The sequence below is a fragment of the Watersipora subatra genome, chromosome 3, assembly GCF_963576615.1.
Source record: "Watersipora subatra chromosome 3, tzWatSuba1.1, whole genome shotgun sequence".
In the NCBI taxonomy this organism is placed as follows: Eukaryota; Metazoa; Bryozoa; class Gymnolaemata; order Cheilostomatida; family Watersiporidae; genus Watersipora; species Watersipora subatra.
In genome coordinates, this window is record NC_088710.1 from 63,261,054 (window position 1) to 63,280,114 (window position 19,061).

General features: G+C 36.3%; 1 protein-coding gene across 1 annotated transcript; it reads left to right on the forward strand.

The window, feature by feature from the left end:
- Window positions 1-4,622: 4,622 nt before the first annotated feature.
- Window positions 4,623-10,195, forward strand: LOC137390859 (E3 ubiquitin-protein ligase Arkadia-like). The gene is made up of 9 exons (XM_068077176.1): window positions 4,623-4,628; window positions 4,928-5,115; window positions 5,670-5,923; window positions 6,146-6,243; window positions 6,332-6,430; window positions 6,594-6,808; window positions 8,237-8,372; window positions 8,834-9,114; window positions 10,066-10,195. Exons 1-9 carry the CDS (start codon window positions 4,623-4,625, stop codon window positions 10,193-10,195), a joined length of 1,407 nt encoding a protein of 468 aa, XP_067933277.1.
- The last annotated feature ends 8,866 nt before the right edge of the window (window positions 10,196-19,061 follow it).

The window sequence follows — 19,061 nt, forward strand, 5'->3', positions numbered from 1 at the left end:
AATGAAGCAATTCGTTAATATATTATTGATAACTTACCAAAGCTGCTGTCATCTGTATACAACTTATATAAACTTGATCAAACTTACTGACCTTTGTATATTGAAAGACATCAGAAGTGTGTAATTTGCTGTTTTATGTGACTTGTCATTAAGGATTATCTTATCATTTTTAGCAGACAACTTGTGATAGCACTTTTTCAATAATGATAATAATAAATCGTCAACAAAAGATGACTTTTTTGCATTTTCATCATAATTACTGCAACCAATAGTAAGCAGCGTCTTACCGTTTGTCGAAATCATTATTCAGAAGCAAGTTTTATGAAAGTAGCCATCCAGACGATATCATTATGAAAACTTCACAACCGTCCATGCTGCTTCTTTCACCAGCTATATGTTTTAGTACTCTAAACTCTCATCATGCTACTAAAGTACTGTATCCCTGTTTGAGTTTGTCCTATGAAATTAGATTGTGTGGGAGTATTTGACTGTTCCAGATTCCTATGAGGATTTTTCATTCAATATTAGTGGGTAAGAAACTAAGTGAAGACGACTTCTACTACAGCGTTTAAAAAGCCGGTATAATTTTTAAAAATTTTAGTAATCAAAATAAAAGTTAGCCATTTTTTATGAGGTTGGTTTTAAAAATTTCTAGCATTAAAATGCTGCCATGCAATATCCCAAAAATATAAATTATATATGTATTATATTATTATATATATACCGTTAGAAATATTTTTAAGTATGAACCAACAGCAAAAAATGATGACAGGCGGAAAAAATAAAGTTTTACCTTCCGATTTTTGTTTAATCTGAAAAAAATTATCATGAGTTAATTTTCCTCAGATGCTGGTTTTTATTTGTTTACTTGAAAAGTTGTCACAGGTGCTCATCATACATATTATATCATGTTTCGTGTTTCCTATTCCGCTTTCAAACTTTCAACATTTTCCACTTCTGCTCTGAATCATCTTGCTCTGCATTCATAACTTTCAGATTTACATCTCTTATTTTAGTTTGTCTCTTATAACCCGTCTCTTTAGCACACCTGTGGTCATCTTTCATGCTGGTTCAGTAGCTGTTCTTCTGTGTCTTAATGTGTGTTTTATCAGTAGTTTAGATGTTAACATGGTTAGCATATTAATATGTTAACTTTCACATGTTTATGTTTTTATTATGCCAGTTAGGAGAAACATTAATTGTTTGAACAAACCATATGGAAAAATAATTGATACTGCACGTGATTTACTGATCATAATCATAGATTGATTGATTAAGAGTTTTATGATGTCGAGGAGACACAAAAACGAGATGTGAACTCTCAGAGACTTATGCGTAAATAATATAAATGTTAAAAAGCTGAAGAAAAGTCACACCTACCATAACAGTGATGAATAATTTTACAATGCTGTATATCAATAACATGAATCAGTGTTGTGAACCTTGCAAGTATGTTTATCCAAAGAGTATATGTTCATGTTTATATAACCCGGTATGCTCATGTATGTAATTATGTATATCTTTTTATTAGCGTTAATAATCATCAACTAAATGATGTTTTCATTACAATACAAAAAGTCAGTAAAATGAAAAGACAGAAGTCAGAAGTTATTAAGTGCATTGATAATCCAATACTAATACAGAAGTATCGGATCAGTGACGGGAAGGTTGTAGGAACAGCGATATCATAAGCTGAGACATATGTTGGATGTAGAATGTTAGTGTAACAAAACAGGAAACGATGTTGGTCATACGAGGTCTGATCAACAAGTTCCAGGAATGGCTGTATTGTTGCAATATAGATAGTTTTACAAACAAACAAACTTAGTCTCCTTCAAAATACATTCCTTGAGAGTCTATACATTTAGTCCAAGGCCGCTGCCATTGCTCAAAGCAGTGACAGAAGTCCGCTTTCTTCAGGGCCCGCAACTCCGAAGTTGTATTTCTTTTAATTGATTCGATGTCTTCAAATCGTTCACTTTTAAGGGAAAATTTTAACTTTGGAAACAACCAGAAGTTACAGGGAGCAAGGTCTGGTGAGTACGGGGGATGAGGCACAATAGAGATGGAGTGTTTGGCATAGAATTCATTCACAGTCAAAGATGTGTGTGCTGGGACGTTATCGTGATGTAACCTCCAACCACCTGGCTTCGCTAAAGCTGGTCTTTTACGCCTGATACTTTCTCTCAAGCGCCTTAAGATATCTCCGTGAACATACTGATTAACAGTAGTTCCTGGAGGTAAAAATTCTTTGTGTACTATTCCATCAATCTCAAAAAAAACAACCAGAAGCATTTTGATCGCTGACCGTGACATCCTCGCCTTCTTTGGTCTAGGAGACTCAGGTGACTTCCATTGTGAACTCTGCATTTTGGTTTCAGGGTCGTACCCATACACCCAGCTTTCATCAGCTGTTATTTCAGTTTTTAGGAAGTCGGGATCATGCAGTACTGCTGTCTTAAGTTCGCTGCAAATGTCAACTTTTCTCTGCTTTTGATCATCATTCAGCAAACGTGGAACAAACTTTGCAGCTACCCTATGCATGTTAAGATCTTCTTTTAATATTTTATGATTAGTACCAAAAGAAAGCCCAATTTGTTGGCTTACTTCTCGTATAGTAACACGGCAATCAGCGTTGACTATAGCCCTTACAGTGTCAATAGCAGTGACAGTCCTTCGTGATGTTGGAGCTCCACAGCGTTTATCGTCTTCAACCTCTTCTCTTCCTTTTATAAACCGTTTGTGCCATTTATAGCCTTGTGTTTTCTTTAGGGACTCATCTCCGAAGGCTGTATGCAACATTTGAAGGGTATCTGATGGTGATTTACCGAGTTTAGCACAACATTTTATACAGACGCGTTGTTCGTTTTGATCGGCCATTTTGAAAAATTCGCTGAATGATCCAAACTAGTCCGTGATTGTATTAATATTGCTTAGCAACGACTAAGAATTTTGGTCTAAAACTTTCTGTACTAACTAATTAGGAGTTGCTCTTTCGTTTGCAACCATGAAAAAGTAACTCCGACATAGACTACTAGTCGTGATAACACAATTCCGGGAACTTATTGATCAGACCTCGTATGTGGAAGGATGAATGTAAGTATTCTGGGCATAGTTTACACAGAACTTTATGGTGAGAAAGAGAAACATATATCAACACCAATGATAAGATCGGTTGACCAATAATAAAATAAAGCAACAGTACTGTTTTTTTGTTTAAAAAATATCTGCAGTGCTTTAAAAGAAACGTATTTGATCAAAGCTACATGCAAACATGATCAATGTGTTTGGACCGCGTAAGATGTATCACTTATGATGAAGCCGAATAGTTCAGTTGATCTCTTTCGTTACTGAATGTTATCCCTCCACATGTAAATTGAAAAATATAGTGGAGTATCCATATTTGTTAAATGGCAGATCAACAAAGTGTAACTTTTGCATATTAATGTTCATATGATCGGTAGTACACCACCAATGAATTATATTGATATCAGAATCAACCTCTCGTTTAAGCGAGGTGATGCCGTTGATTCTTTAGACAAAAACAGTGTCATCAGCTTATGAATACTGAGAGCTGGACAAAAAAAAGGGCATTGTAAACGAGTGATTTATGTACATTAGAAAGAGTGTAGGAACTAGGCTACATGTTACTCGCACCAGGTAGTTCCACCTGACATGGCCGAGGCACAGAAACAATTGGGGTTGAATGCAATACGTAACACAACCAATGGTTCTTGTGTGATTTGAATCACTGACCTAAGGATCATAAAACAGTGTCCTAAACACTTACCACATCTTCAGGCAGGAGTCACGGTAAGAATATTATTATTTTATCATCGACCTAAGCATTTTTAAGAAAAAAGATGACACTTTTTCATAAAAAGCATGTTATTGATGCATTGCTTGCTTTTTGAGACACATGTGCTCAGTCAGGTGGTATGCAGAGACACCAGATGAGAATTTGGGAAAAATATCAGGAAACAGCATTTCTAGAATGACAATTCTGTGGGTAGAATATGAAATATTTACAGCAATTCAGCTAAAATTAAGATAACAGTGTAAACACCCAAAATACTTTTACAAGTCTCATGTGCGTTCTCAATTCAATTATCTCATTTTAAATACCATAAGTGTGACCCCCTTCTCTAAATTGATTAGGATTAAAACATAGCTAAAGTTTTATCCTTCTTTTGTTTGCGAGTAATTTTCTCTCCTATTGTCTATTGGCACCTATTGTCGATAGACTTTGTCTATTGTCTAGACATTGGTAGTTATATGATGTAAATACAGAGATTGTCCATGACATGAGTTTATGAGACTAAATTTGTGCTCAGCTCTTAATTCTGACTACAATGTGACTGCAGTCGAGTTTTGCTAAGTACAAAATTACCCTGCTGATGTCAGAGTGTGTATTGGTATGGTTATGATCTCATATTAGAAACAACGCATTGTTCTAAATTGCCCCTGTTGCATTTTGGTTGTAACACTTAACTCTGGGTTGCAGGAGGAGACGGAGGTCTTTTTCAGTTGTCGAAATAGATTTGATCGAAACGCCCGCTGGTGTTGCAGAGCTTGTTGATTTGACTGCATCAAACGAATAGATGGCTACACATTTTGACGACATGGAGGTGAGTCTGTGTGAGCAGATATTGAGGTTGTATGTGCTGAAGTTTGTATCTTTATCTGCTGTTTCTGATGGTTTTGTCATGATGTACAGAGATTAGGAGTGTAAAGTTAATTACTCGTGATAGTTCTAACCAATTTCAACTATCAATATTTTTTAAAAGCTGGAGGAGCTAAGGCTACCTCACTGCTTTTATTTTATTAAGAAATTGAAGAGCTAAGGCTACCTTACTGTATATAACTCTAGAATCTCATCTAGTAGACATATTGTGCTGCATTCTAGCAAATCTCGTTGTATTTTCAGCCATCACAAGAGCACCTGCCTGAGGTCCCTGCATCAGCTAGACAGCGACCTGAACAAGCGGAGTCCACTCTAGGACAACCGCTGACTTCACCTAATGACACTTTATCACCCATGCATGAGAGACACTCTGATGTTTCTCATAGTTCAACGTGGTACCACATGCCAGAGCCTCACAGTAGCGTTGCTGGGTATGTTGTTTGACTCAACTCGTTGTGACTATACTAGCAAAACAGAATAGAGACGCTTAACTCTGCAACTTGAACACAATAGCCGATATGATCTATAGTAACGATAGCAACTAGTGATGTCATTTTGGCACATATTTTTCTCCTAAGAGTTTTAGCCGGGTCGGGTTTTTTCGACTTTAATCTTGTTACATTTTAACACTCAAATCACCGCAAACAGCAACAACAGCTGAAAATGATAGATAAATTTCGATACTTTTTGATAAAATTTACTAAAAAATTGAGTAAATTAAGTCAAGTTAGTTAAACAACCTGCTTCTTTGACAAAACAATAGACCAATGAGAATATGCCTCAGCCACCATTGACCAATGAGGTTCCTGAGTCAACTTGTCATGGATGTAGGATTTCTGCCACCATTTTTAACAACATGTATAAAGTGTGTTCTGTTCTAGTTTGTTGATTGCCTAGAGATGTCGGCTTAAAGGTTTCTGTTGGCACTTCGCAGACCAAGTGAGAGTTTGCTCAATCTGACAAGCTGAAACGTGTGTCATTGTAGGCAGCAAGAGGACTCTACACAGGGACAGACCCACCACGATTTAGCCAGTGGTCAGGACCCTTTTCAACCAGCGCAGTTCTTCAGTCCCAATCATGATCCAGTCTTGTCTGCAGCTTCTCATCCTGGAAGTTACTCGAGTCTAATGCTTCCTGAGTACATGTATTTTAGTTTCCATCCTCCCTACTACAGCCTTTTTAGACGAGTCACTAGGAATGATCTTTTTCTGCACCATGGTTACTATGGTAACACTGAAGGTAAGTCAATGTAGTAACTGTGTATATACACTATGAGGTATATGACTGTATGAAATACCAGCATTGACTATCATGCTGTTGAGTTAAAGGACACTTTTACTTACTTTTTAGCATTAGATTTATTATTAGAAGGTACTTTTAACCAACATGGCTTCCATGAATGCCTGGATGCTGAAATATAGGTATATCTCGATGCACCATACGTTAATATGTCTATTGCAGAACCACATTATGAGAATGGAGAACAAAATCAACGACGCAGTCCTGGTACACAAAGACGGCTTGCTGAACAGTTTCTCATGTCTCATTCTTCCACATGGGTAAGTTTTTTAAATGTCTCCTTGTCATCATTTTCGTCTTTGCTTTCAACTGGTTAAGTGACATAGAAAATGGCTCTAATTGTGGCAGCAACATGCTGCCAGGAGACCTACTGAAACTCACACCATGGATGACCAGAGTCACCGTATAACTACTCCCCACTCCTCTTCTCATGCTGCCCTACCTAGAGTATGTAGGCCTACTTCCATCTGTTATACTGTTGTCTGTGTTTCTACTTGTTAATGCGCTGTATTTACTAGTGAGCTTTCACAACTCCAAGAGTTCCTGTCACTGTAGTTGACTGCTCTTCACAGTTTCGTACATGTTGAAATGGAGTAATATGTACTTTTAGGAACCATTACCTGCGCCGAGAGAGTGCATCAGACCATGCCACCCTGTGCAGCGCGAGGGTACATATGAACCTGATGAGAGTCCAAGAAACAGTAGCGAGAGATCATGGCATAGCCTTGATACAAGGAGGCAGAGGCATGAAAATCCTCATCATCCTCATAATCGATCTTCACGTGAAACTGAGCACTCCTACACCCGGGTAGATGTACCTACAAGGTGAGGGTTAGGCTAATCTAAAAATGTTTAGACGATGTGAATCATGGATGTGAGTTGAAGACTCACTATTCGAGTTTATTTTTGAATAACTTGAATAAAATAGTTTTATCTTTTCACCCAGACTCTAGTTTAGAGTTTAACAACCAAGTAGTTTTCCTTCATGCATTTGGGTGTGCTAAGTTAGAGTAGTAAAACTAGATACATGGTACTGTAATGGCTGACTGTTTCCAAATTGAGTTTTGAACAATTTAGAGTATATATTTCAGACTATAACAAACTAATTTAGAGTTTGTTATAGTCTGAAGGATATTACATTAGTCGCGGAGCTACGACTACTCTGCCTTCCTAGCGAGTAAGGCGCTCCCTATATGTATATAGTGTACATATATTTCTCCTGTACCGTATAATGGAACCGATTAGGAAACCGTATAAAGCCTGATTAAAGGGTTCGCTAACACGTCGGCTAAGTTACGGCCAAACTGAAAACGTTAAAAAGTATTAGCGATAAAAATTTAATAAAGATCGACACAACATGCAATATGCATATTGTAAGAGTGATTATGTGCGGATATATAAAGGTAAAACACGTTTTCACAGACTACATCCGATAGGTTTTTTAAATGAAACAACTGATCAGCTGTAAAGCATGCACTTTTGGATTGGTCGAAAATGTTTACTAGTGTGAAGTTTTAAAAATTATCCGAAAATTTAGATATTTTTCCATCAGCTTAGATTTGTTTGTAGTTTTAAGTGATGTGACGGCCAAAACGTTTTAAGATTAAAATAGGCAAAATTGATCTCTGTTAAAACGCTCGAAAGAAAAATATGGATCTATTTTTCTGAGTGTTTCAACGGCGATTCAGTGTTGCCAAGTTTAATCTGAAAACCTCATGGCAGTACATCATCTAAAGCAACAAACAAATCCCAAGTGATAGAAAAATATCTATACTTTCTGATGAATACTTTTGAAACTTCACATGAGAGGCCCTGTAACTTGCAACAAGAAATCTATATGTGTTTGCTTTATACATAGTTTGCATATGTACATGTATCTTCTGTTAAATACATACATTTGTGACAGTGCTCTGATAACTTGGACACAGATAACTCAAACACTTTCGCTCGGTCCCATGAAGTTTATTATGTTATGAGTTTGACTGTATTTATTATGTTACCAGCTGCGTTTGCCTTACTTCTGCAACAATTTTTATGTGTGATATACAGAGGAGAGACTCCACAGACCTCGCAACATCAGCATAGATACCTGGAAAGCTTACCTGCAGAGTCTTTGAATTATAGCCAAAACCATGTTGATCATTCAGAGCCCTGGTATATAGCGAGTTCAATAATTTAATCTTATTTGGTACATGACCTTTCAACTTTACCCTTTCATTGTCACAATTTCATGATTAACAGTATCTCGAACAGGACTTCAGTTCCAAGGCCATCCTTCACCCCAAGGCAGACAGTAATCGACAATCCAAACCACAATTCCACAGCTGAAAGCACTCCTCCTATTGGCCACTACAATGTCGGACAGCAGCATATTATTATCAACCATGCTGTAAGCGGTACAACCCTCTCTTTTGTTAGTTACCTAGCTAGAACATATTACTCTGTTGCAAATGTATGTTTACTCATGAATTTAATTTTATTCACTGGTCACCATTTATGTATTATTTTATTGGCAATATTTTTATTGAAAAGAAAAATTATTTTCAAGTTATGTCGTACAAGAATCATAAAATATAAAAAGAAAAAAGGTCAACAGTTGGCCATTTAAATTATGTAAATGGTTTGATATATACAATAGCAGTTCAAATCCCTTTTTCTGCTAAAAGAATGGTTATTACGTAGATGAATGTTAAAGCTTCTAGCAATGGTGTTTTCAAACTTATATTTAAAAGTATTATACAATCTGTTCATATCACGTAAAATGAGATGAGTTGAAAACCTGTAACTGTCATGTAAAACACAAAAACACAAACCACCATCACCTTTTATATCACTTTTTTATCAATTTAGCCTCAGGTCTACCAGCCAGTTCAGCAAGGTCAGACTCACAATCCTCTGATGGGCTTTCTGTACGTTTACCAACTTCAACACCAGCAGCCCTTTCACCACGCTCCAACCCACCCTCACCCGACGACCAATGACAGCAATATAGGTGCCTCACAAGAGACGATCGATCGTTTGACGTTCGCTCATCGATACAGCCAGAGGGTCGCTAGTGACAGTGATGATGGCAGCTCAGACGACAAGTGTACTATCTGTATCAGTGAATACAATACGGGTGAACATGTTCGGTAAGTTACTTTCCACGCTGGACAGACTTCTGCCACTACAATAGCCTACAGATTTGTGGTCACTATTAAACACTTTGAAGTCTAGTCTAATATATACAAACAGGTTCCTAAATCATATTAACAAATTATATTGACTGTGTAACCTGCGTGTTATTAAACAGTAATCTCTTGCCAGCAGACATTTTTAATTTCTACACCTGTATGAAATGCCCTCAGTATTTCACAAATTAGTAATTCACTCAATTTAAAACTTTCGAATTATACTAATAAAAGATCAAACACAAAAGATTAAAATTTTGTAATTTTTCGTAAACCAGAAGGGCGTAAAGTTTCTTGAACATAGGATAAAATGGGAAAACCACTCCTTGGCTAATTTTAAGCCTAAACTTCAAAGTGTTAAAACAAATTACATAATCTCCAAATTTTGCAGCTGAAATACAGTTATTTTTATTTTCCATGCTTAGTAACGAATACTTATTTGTGTCTAGTATTTATGTTTAGTTTCAATATTGAGTCATTATATATAAAGTTTTGCTAAAGCTTTGAACTACATGTAGAACACGGCCTGGTAATAATGCACTGCCTGTTGTAAAAGGTTCATCAGCTAGCTCTGTATATGTAACCGATATATCTCACTACTCAAGTGTCAATTTACCAAATTATTAAAATATATTACACAGGATTACAAATAAAGGCTTTTTTGTTAATAATTTTCCCCAAATTTATTAACTTTGTAACGGTCAAATTTCATTGAAAGGCCTATCGACGATCATGTCTCGTTGGACAGCCATGAGTTGCTGATTAGCAACCGCTCATTAAAAAACGGCCGTGTACAAGGAAACATAGATTTTTGATAATCTTTAATTAATCATTGATTATAATGTACATTGTGCTATCTTTAAGAATAAACGTTGATCTACAAATATATAGGTTATCCCAACGTTCTTGTAGACGACTACCTTGTCTTCATCTTTTCCATCGAGACTGTATCGATCGGTGGCTTAATTCTAACAAGAGGTGTCCGATGTGTCGCGCTGATATTGAGGCGATTATACCAGAGGGAGCTGGGATTTCTACTTAGTACACTTGTCAACTCTGATGCGTTGAGTTGATACTGAGGCGACTACAACAGAGGGAGCAAGGGTCTCAGGTTAATACCCGTGACACTGTTCATGACGGTTTTTCAACATCAAAATTTGATATGTCTTATTTCAGTTTTTATATATATATTGGTATAATAATTATTTAATTGAATTAAATTTTTTTGTAGTGAACTGTGTGAACTGTTCTATTGTGGTTGACTGTTTTTCAGCCAGTACTAGGTGCTATAATAATTGGATTTCTACAGGTTCCATCCAATTTGTTGTCTCATTTTCCACTTTAGAAATTTGTAGAGTTTGAACGTCTGTAATAAGTATTATCACAGCTATAGTGTTAGATAAACAGCATTGCAATAATATCCTGTAATTTTATTTTATAATGTTTGCATACATAGTGTACATTTTTAGGAGTTTGTTTTGTAAAATATAGATAGTGCTTGTACAATCAAATGAAGGTTGAGTTTGGAATAGCTAGAATTCCAAGAAGTCTAAAAAGCACATTTAGATCTGAACACAATCTTTTGATAATTATTGCAGGGGTTGAGAATAATAATTAATAATAATAATAATAATAATTATGAAGTAATCTTAAAAAAATCTACATCTTGTGATTTCAAGATGGAAATGTTCTACACCAGTATGATTAGCAGCCTTCCTTGTATTTTTGTCACCCGCTTCTTTTACACACATAAGTTAGCCTGTGAGCATGGTTGTAGTTTAGTTCCTAAAGCTAGTCAATGGGGCATTGTATATCCACCCTCAGACACTTGGCGTCTCGTACATATATATACGGGCATATGTACATATGCCCGTATATATACATGTATATATATATATATATTTATATATATATATGTATATACATGTACATATATATATGTACAGATATGTACATTTTCACATAAGTAATTATGCATACGTACGCATATGTACGTGCGTATGTACATATGTATGTACAAATGTATGTACATACATCTTTATTATAATAAGAGTCGTGTCTGAAGCAAGCTTAATATCGTTGCATTACGGTAATGCTCACTCACCCATTCACGATTTGCAAGCCTGTTAGTATTTTCAAACCAATAGCATTTTCCCAAGTGCTGTAGCGCTGTAAGCATGAGTATCATAACCAATAAAATGAGTATGCTCATAATTATTCCATTGTATAGGGATGTAACACTTGGCTTAGTGGTTCAGCAAGCCTGTCTCTAGACTTGAAGATTTCGAGTTTAACGCCAGTGCAAAGGGCATTCTTTCCTATAACTTTATCGCTATAACTGGATACACAAATGACAGGCCAACAGACAAACGACAAACACTGAGATTTATATACCGTATATAGATGTACACATGTATACATAGACATATGTACATATTTGTAAGCATATGCATACATATATACACATACATAGGTGTGTCTGTATAATATACGTATTGCAAGACGTGGACATTTAGTACCGTTTGGTTCAGCTTCACTTTTCACTCACAGTCTTTCAAGCGTCAAGGTGTTTCTAGCGCTTGCAAACCATAATTCAGACTTAAATATTGACTTGGCAACAAATTGAAAGCTGTGTAAATCTTATTTTTAATTTCCACATTTTGATGACAATAATAATTATGTTTTACATTCCCAATGGCATTAAGATAGCACAATATTGAATGTCTGCCTCACTCTCGCACATGTGATAAGCCGTATTACAGTGCAGGACTTCCCTAAATTAAGAACAATCGTATGATAAGCATTCCTCACAGTTGCTGAAAGGATCAGTTTACCTAGGGAGCTCAAACTGTTTAAATGAGCCTGATTGAAGCTGGAAGAGTAAATCACGTCTAGCTTTAAAGTAGATAACATTATCATGAAGTCTTCCCCGCTCAGTATGGATACATTTATATTTGAGAAAGGAACTTCATGATCTGTCAAATAAAACTGAAGATAGGAATACTAAGTAGAATGTAAACCACAGATTTTTGTTGTCGCTCTGATGTTTTCTACCTTATGGATTCTGAAAGAGCTAAAGGGGAATACTACAATAGCTGTAACAAGTGTGACAGGCAACCTAACCAGAACAAGCATGGTGACCAGCATCGGACTGACCAGAACAGACCTGGTGACCGGAACTGGACCAACTGGGACATGTATGGTGACCGGAACTGGACCAACTGAGACAGGTATGGTAACCGGAACTGGACCAATAGGACAGGTATGGTGACCAGCACTAGAGCAACAACCCAAACTGATAATTTGACTGGAACTGGATCAACTGGGACAGGTATGGTGACCAGCACTAGAGCAACAACCCAAACTGATAATTTGACTGGAACTGGACCAATCAGAACAAACTTTGTTACAGGGATTCATGAAAATGCCACATTAATCTTTAGAGTTGATATCAAGGATATGGTTTTTGTAGAAATACCTTTCTCTAAGTGATATACTCTATTCAATTCATTTATGAAGTCGCTCTATTGTTGATGATTGTCTATGTGACTTGAGTTTTGTAAAAGAGTTGAATGTTTTATCCAAGATAGGGTTTGCCTCAACTTCCTAACTTTACAGTTATTGAAAACCATCTGAAATATGTTAACGCTGTTGGTTATCAGAAGTCCTAATTGGTATCTATATATTTGAAACTGTTAAAAAATAATATGCTTTTCCTATAACATTTGAGTAAGTTCCATACACATATACTGTACAAGTTCCATACAGGTATACTGTACAAGTTCCATACACTTATACTGTACAAGTTCCATACGCATATACTGTACAAGTTCCATACACGTATACTGTACAAGTTCCATATACGTATGAACTGTACAAGTTCCATACACATATACTGTACAAGTTCCATACACATATACTGTACAAGTTCCATACACGTATACTGTACAAGTTCCATACACATATATTGTACAAGTTCCATACACATATACTGTACAAGTTCCATACACATATACTGGACAAGTTCCATACACATATACTGTACAAGTTCCATACACATATACTGTACAAGTTCCATACACATATACTGTACAAGTTCCATACACATATACTGTACAAGTTAAATACACATATACTGTACAATTTTTTGGGAAAGGGTTGATCAGACACTTATCAGTCAAGGTTCTACTCTACCAAATGTTTAGTTATTGAGTATGACCTTAACTAAAGAATGTAAAAGTTGAATTGACTGAGTTCTTATCAAATAACTCAGGTGACACTTGGCGACCATCATTAGATAGTTTGTAAAATCTAATGCGCTTAGTTTAATTGCTTATGTAATAAGATTTAGCAATGCAAACCACCTGGTCTAGTTAAGAGTCAAGTCAGAATGATTAAAAAACAGGAGCTTGGTTTTACTTGAGGCTGAACTGACTTTACTGCTTGTCACAATTAACACATACATACGTACATATTGACAAATACGTACATACACACATATGTATGTACGCACATACATACATACATGGACGGCTTTATTCAAGTACTAGGTGAATACCCAGTGGTGCACGAGTAATGAAAAAAGTTTTGCACAGAAAATATACTTCTAATCAACATGTACTACATTTACCATTTTAACTTTTAAATGAAGTGTGTTTGTTTGATTTTGTGTACTGTGTTTTTTCTGTGTGCTGTGTTTATTTTTGCGTACTGTGTTTATTTCTATGTGCTGTGTTTATTTCTGTGTAATTCATATATACAGTTCATATATAATTCATATATAGATGTACAATATATATAATTCCTCAATACTGATTGCATTAGTCTTGTTCAAGCATAATAATTTAAGCATTTCCCTTCGCGTACGGGCACATATTTTTCCTCAGGTATGACTTCACTAATAATGTTAGCTGAAGTGTTAAGCGTGAAGCCTTGAAATATTGACAGGTGTAATAAGTATGTGTGAAATTTATTCCATAGTACAGCCAGTTGGACAGCATTGTGTATTGGATAAATGCCTTTCTGCAGAACTGTAGGTTCCGAATTCAAATCCTGTGCAAAATGGATTTTTTGTTCTTAAAACTTTGTCGCCGTATTTGGACCTGCGGACAAAATACAGACAAACACTGGGACTTAAATATGTAGATCATCATCTGGATACTGTTACTTTGATCTCCTTATTTTCATATTGTTGCCCAGATAATGTGGGATTATTAGTACATAGTCATGTATACATGATTAGCGAATCTTTCAAGGAATATTACCAAAATAATTTTAATAAAAATAAGAATACGTAACACCGGATAATGTGGGAGTTTGAAGGATATTAATATCACAAGAGCGCTTGTTCCTTCTGGTGATACTCCAGTATACACGCAGACTGGTGATTGTGTACGATAGGGCACTGTCTCCTCGGGTAATTAATAGGACTGCATTGATGGCCTAAAAACATGAGAAAGTCACCAATCAAGAACTGTTGTTATGCCACTGCAGTCAGCCATGACAGCTTCTCTGACCCATGCGTCTCAACCAAAATATACAACGTAAATTGAAACAACATAGATGTCTATTTGGAGCATGTGAATTGCTTGCTATGGAATGCAGGAGACTGGACAGGATTTCAAGATGTCAGTGGAATGCCTTTGGAGATAGCTCAACGCAGCAATCAAGATGACTTACGTATACAGGTGAAGACAGATAACATATCATGGTAATAGCCTAAGGCCATGTCTATATGGGTCCATGCTTGAGGGCTCAAATACCTAGCACCACAGGCTTACCCTACATGCCTATATTTTTAGCACCTAGCTTGATAAACATTCACTGATGGTTACAACGTTTTGTACTTGAGATAAAACATCTTGTCACAATTGTCAAAATTAATTAATGACCTATGACTTGTTAGATTTCCTAACCTGTGATCTGGTGAGGGACTTGTGCGTGAGTAGATCAAGTATGCCTGCAAAATTTATTGCAAGACATACTTGACACGTCTTGCAGATCAAGTATGTCTTGCAAGGCTGTACATATCAAGGCTGTGCAGCTGTTTTTAAGAGCACTGTCGCTCAAACAATGGCTCTGTGATCATGGCTGAACATTTCGGAGTCTAGAGGCAAGGGGACCTCGATGACTGGAGACATGTCCAGTTGTGAGAGCGATATAATGTTGGATGTTATTCCAGTCACTACCAGCGGCCTTATTTGGGAATTGAACCACCAACCTGTTATTCACAGTTCAGGCGCTTCAGACCCCGGATAGCGTGTCACCAAAATAGTAAAACCCTGCAAGCCAGTTATAAATTCTAAGCAAGCCTTGTGAAGGACATAGCATTAATCTGATAGTGAATGTTAGATGTGAGTTTTCAATCGTAACAACATAGCGTCACTTATCAATGAAAATCTGGTGCTCGCAATGTGGTTAAAAACAGAAAATAGTATGCAGTTATCGAAAAAAACTGCTTTATAAACTAAAGAACATGCACCAGGCGAATTTTTTCACGTAAAGTTGCCCACTAGAGACGGATGCCTATTCGGACATGAGCCAAGTGATGCCATGCTTCGAGGAACATTCAAAAAAAAATTTGGCTAACACTTCACACTCGGGAGCTTCTCTAATAAGTATCACACTCAAGGTCTGTTTTTAATATTTTTATTATTTTAATAGTTGTCAAAATGGCGGGCTCACCGCTTCCAGTAATTTTCAAAAATAAAAAATTTATACACATGAATACGAAGTCTAGTCAATGTAATGTGTGCCAGCATATTAGGGCCAGCATCAACCTTCACCCTCTGTGACTAGGAACGAGACACAGAGCACAGCAATGTTTATCGACAAATAAACTGCAAAACTCTGTCACGTTATACAATGTGCTTGAAAATATATCTGTTTGGTTGTTTAGCCTAGCCAGTTTTCTTGGTACATCTCTGCGATGGGTGGTTCTACAGTTTTGTGTATGACGGATGAGCTGGTCACCGGAATGAACCGTTGCTGCACAGGCGCTGTTAGCATCACTGTGAAGCGTTGTGGCAATGGCCGCTCTTTCTACAAGATAGAAAAATCTATTGAGCGCAACAGATGTGGAGCTATCTGCCTTGTAAAGGGTAAGTTCACTAATATAACCATTCCCCATCTAGAGTGAGAATGTTGTAAAGAAGTAGATGACAACTCCTATTTACAATCAAGCACATACTACAATGTACATGTTCAGTGTTGCCATTGAATAGAGTTTAACCAAAAACTTGATGCCTTTTCAATTATTGAAAGGCAGAAACCTAACTTCTCCATCGCTTCATATAGCCTAATGTATTTGATAACAAAAGTATTATTCATAAATTTCTAAAAACAGCAAAAATAATTGCACTTTGAATTCACATCAAAACTGTGTGATGCAATGCCGATTAATAAATTTCATAAATGTACATCTAAATATGGAATACAAAATTTTTGAAAGGACATTTTACACAAATGTTCCTAAAACCATAACCAATCATGATGGATATCTAAAGCGGAACTCTGTAGTTTTTATATATAAGCAGAGGCCCTGAGGCTATTCTAGCCCTAGCCTCAGCAGGTCTGAGCTTTATATTTAACTTATTTGTAATTTAAGCCTATCACATTAGCATTTTAAATTTAATTCACAACTTTAATTTCAATTACAAATTAATTTTTCTGTTGATGAGAGGTTAATGACTAGCACCAATTACGTAGCGACCAATAACGTAGGCTATATGCAACATGTTATTATGACATACTTCTCCTTTGACGAGAAGGAGAACTACGTATATATAAAACTTGGAGAGATATAAAAGCAATACGACACCAATGATAAACATTACAATAGATATTATATTCCTATTACAGTAGTTAGTTACACGCTGCTTTTGTTTTATTTGTCTCAAATTTGTTTAAATATTACAATAGCCACAAATACAAAATAACACCCGTTCAGCTGCGTTGGATTTATTTAAATACCTCATATTTAACAACCCCATAGGAAGAATTGTGTAGACAGCCAGTAAGTATGTACCTCGTAAGCAGCCCAACTTTGATACCACAAAAAGCTATGAAAATGTTGCATTACTCCCAAATGTAACCTCTCTAAAGTGTATTCCTTCACATACCTTATGTTTAGCTCTCCACACTTGTTTGTCATAAATAACACACTTCTGATTTCTTTTTATTTTCCTTCTACCTAACATTACCAGGCATTGGTAGGTTATCTCACATTCTTCAGTTATTTTGGTAGCTCTCTGGTGCTGGAGGTAAGAATGCTAGGCCACAATTAACAGTGTTTCTATTTCAATAAAATACCAAGAGTATAGTCAAGGAAAGCAGTTATTTATTTATATGTAAACATTTGCTCCTTTCTAACAGCCTTGTGTAACACCTTCAACGCATTGTCAGGTTTATCACTACAGATTATTTTTCATCATCCAAATAACTACAAAAGAAATAAAATCCCCTGGACCAGCACACAGCCATCGTAGTGAGTATTTTATCAGCATCACTAGACATTATAACTTATACTAGCTTTGCTACCCGGCGTTGTCCGGGCACTAAAAATCGGCTTATATACAATGAGAGGTGATGACAGTTGCCTGCCACTTGCTATTAGCCTGGCACATTGCCAATGGATAATTTGAGTAAGCTTACTCACTTTGCGTCGTGACAGAGAGTGGTAGCGTGTTTGCTCCCATATAACGACATATATCGCTTAGTGGATCCATCAAGCTCGTGTGGCTGAATTGGTAAGGCCTTGGTCTGGTGAGCTGGAGGGTCTGAGATCAAATCTTCTGCATTACAGATTTTTGATTCCAACTTCCGATTTTTGATAGACAGTCACAATTACAGACAGAGTGTAAAAAATATATGTATAGGTTACACACCTATGCAAAATTGTAATTCTGTTTTAACAACATTGGCGCAGCTAGCCGAATTGAACCACATATTTTATGTTAGTCAAGCATTAACCGTATAGATATCGGGGAAGAAGACAACTACAGCGCAGAGTATAAAACGGGTTAATAAAATGATTACATATAGAGCAGTATATGGAGGTTTTCATTAGTAGTTTCTACTTTCAGTTTCCCAAGCAACTTCCTGTCTAACTCCACATTTTATTGATTCTACATCATTGCTTGTATTTTCACAGCATTGGAGCACACGCTATACGCTTCTACTGGCAATTCAGTGCCTTCAGTGTCATTTCTCCTAGTGTGATATTGAATCTTTTGTTCTTTCTAATGGATGAAAACTGGCGATACGATAAAACCATATCAACCAAACAGTATTTCTCTAAAGCTCAGCTTAGCACGAGTTTACAGAGTTCATTATGCTTTCACAGTGTAGTAAGTGAAGTTATAGAGATTATATCTTATTAACATTGTATATGTTCACAAATAAAGATGAATCGTTGGCATACAAATATCTCACGTCTACAGACAGCGCCAAACGACAGTGGTATTAAGAACTGCCTGAAGATATTAAGAACTTAGTGTTTACCATGACCTCTGCTATAGAGTCGGAGATGGATAGAAGAGAAGATTTTGAAGTACATCAATTTCATGCAAAATGCCTACTCTATGTTTTTATCCGTAGATCTGCTCTCTATTGATAACATGAGATTGGCCTCTTGTTTTTCTAAACTTCTGATTTAGAATAAGTTTGTACTCTAGCAGGCATCTCAAGCACTCGGCTTATTATTACAAATCTCTTCATTCAGGAAATTGGAATTTCATGAACATCCAACACTCACATGGTCAGACTGCTGCCGCAAACTATTATTTCCTCCAGTTAGCAGCATTGAATTGTGAACTTCATTGGCAGCACGGCTGACTTTGAAAATGAATATGGGTAATTGTAAAAAGCTTTGTGGTGATTTTTAGTTCTGATCAATTTTATTAAAATGT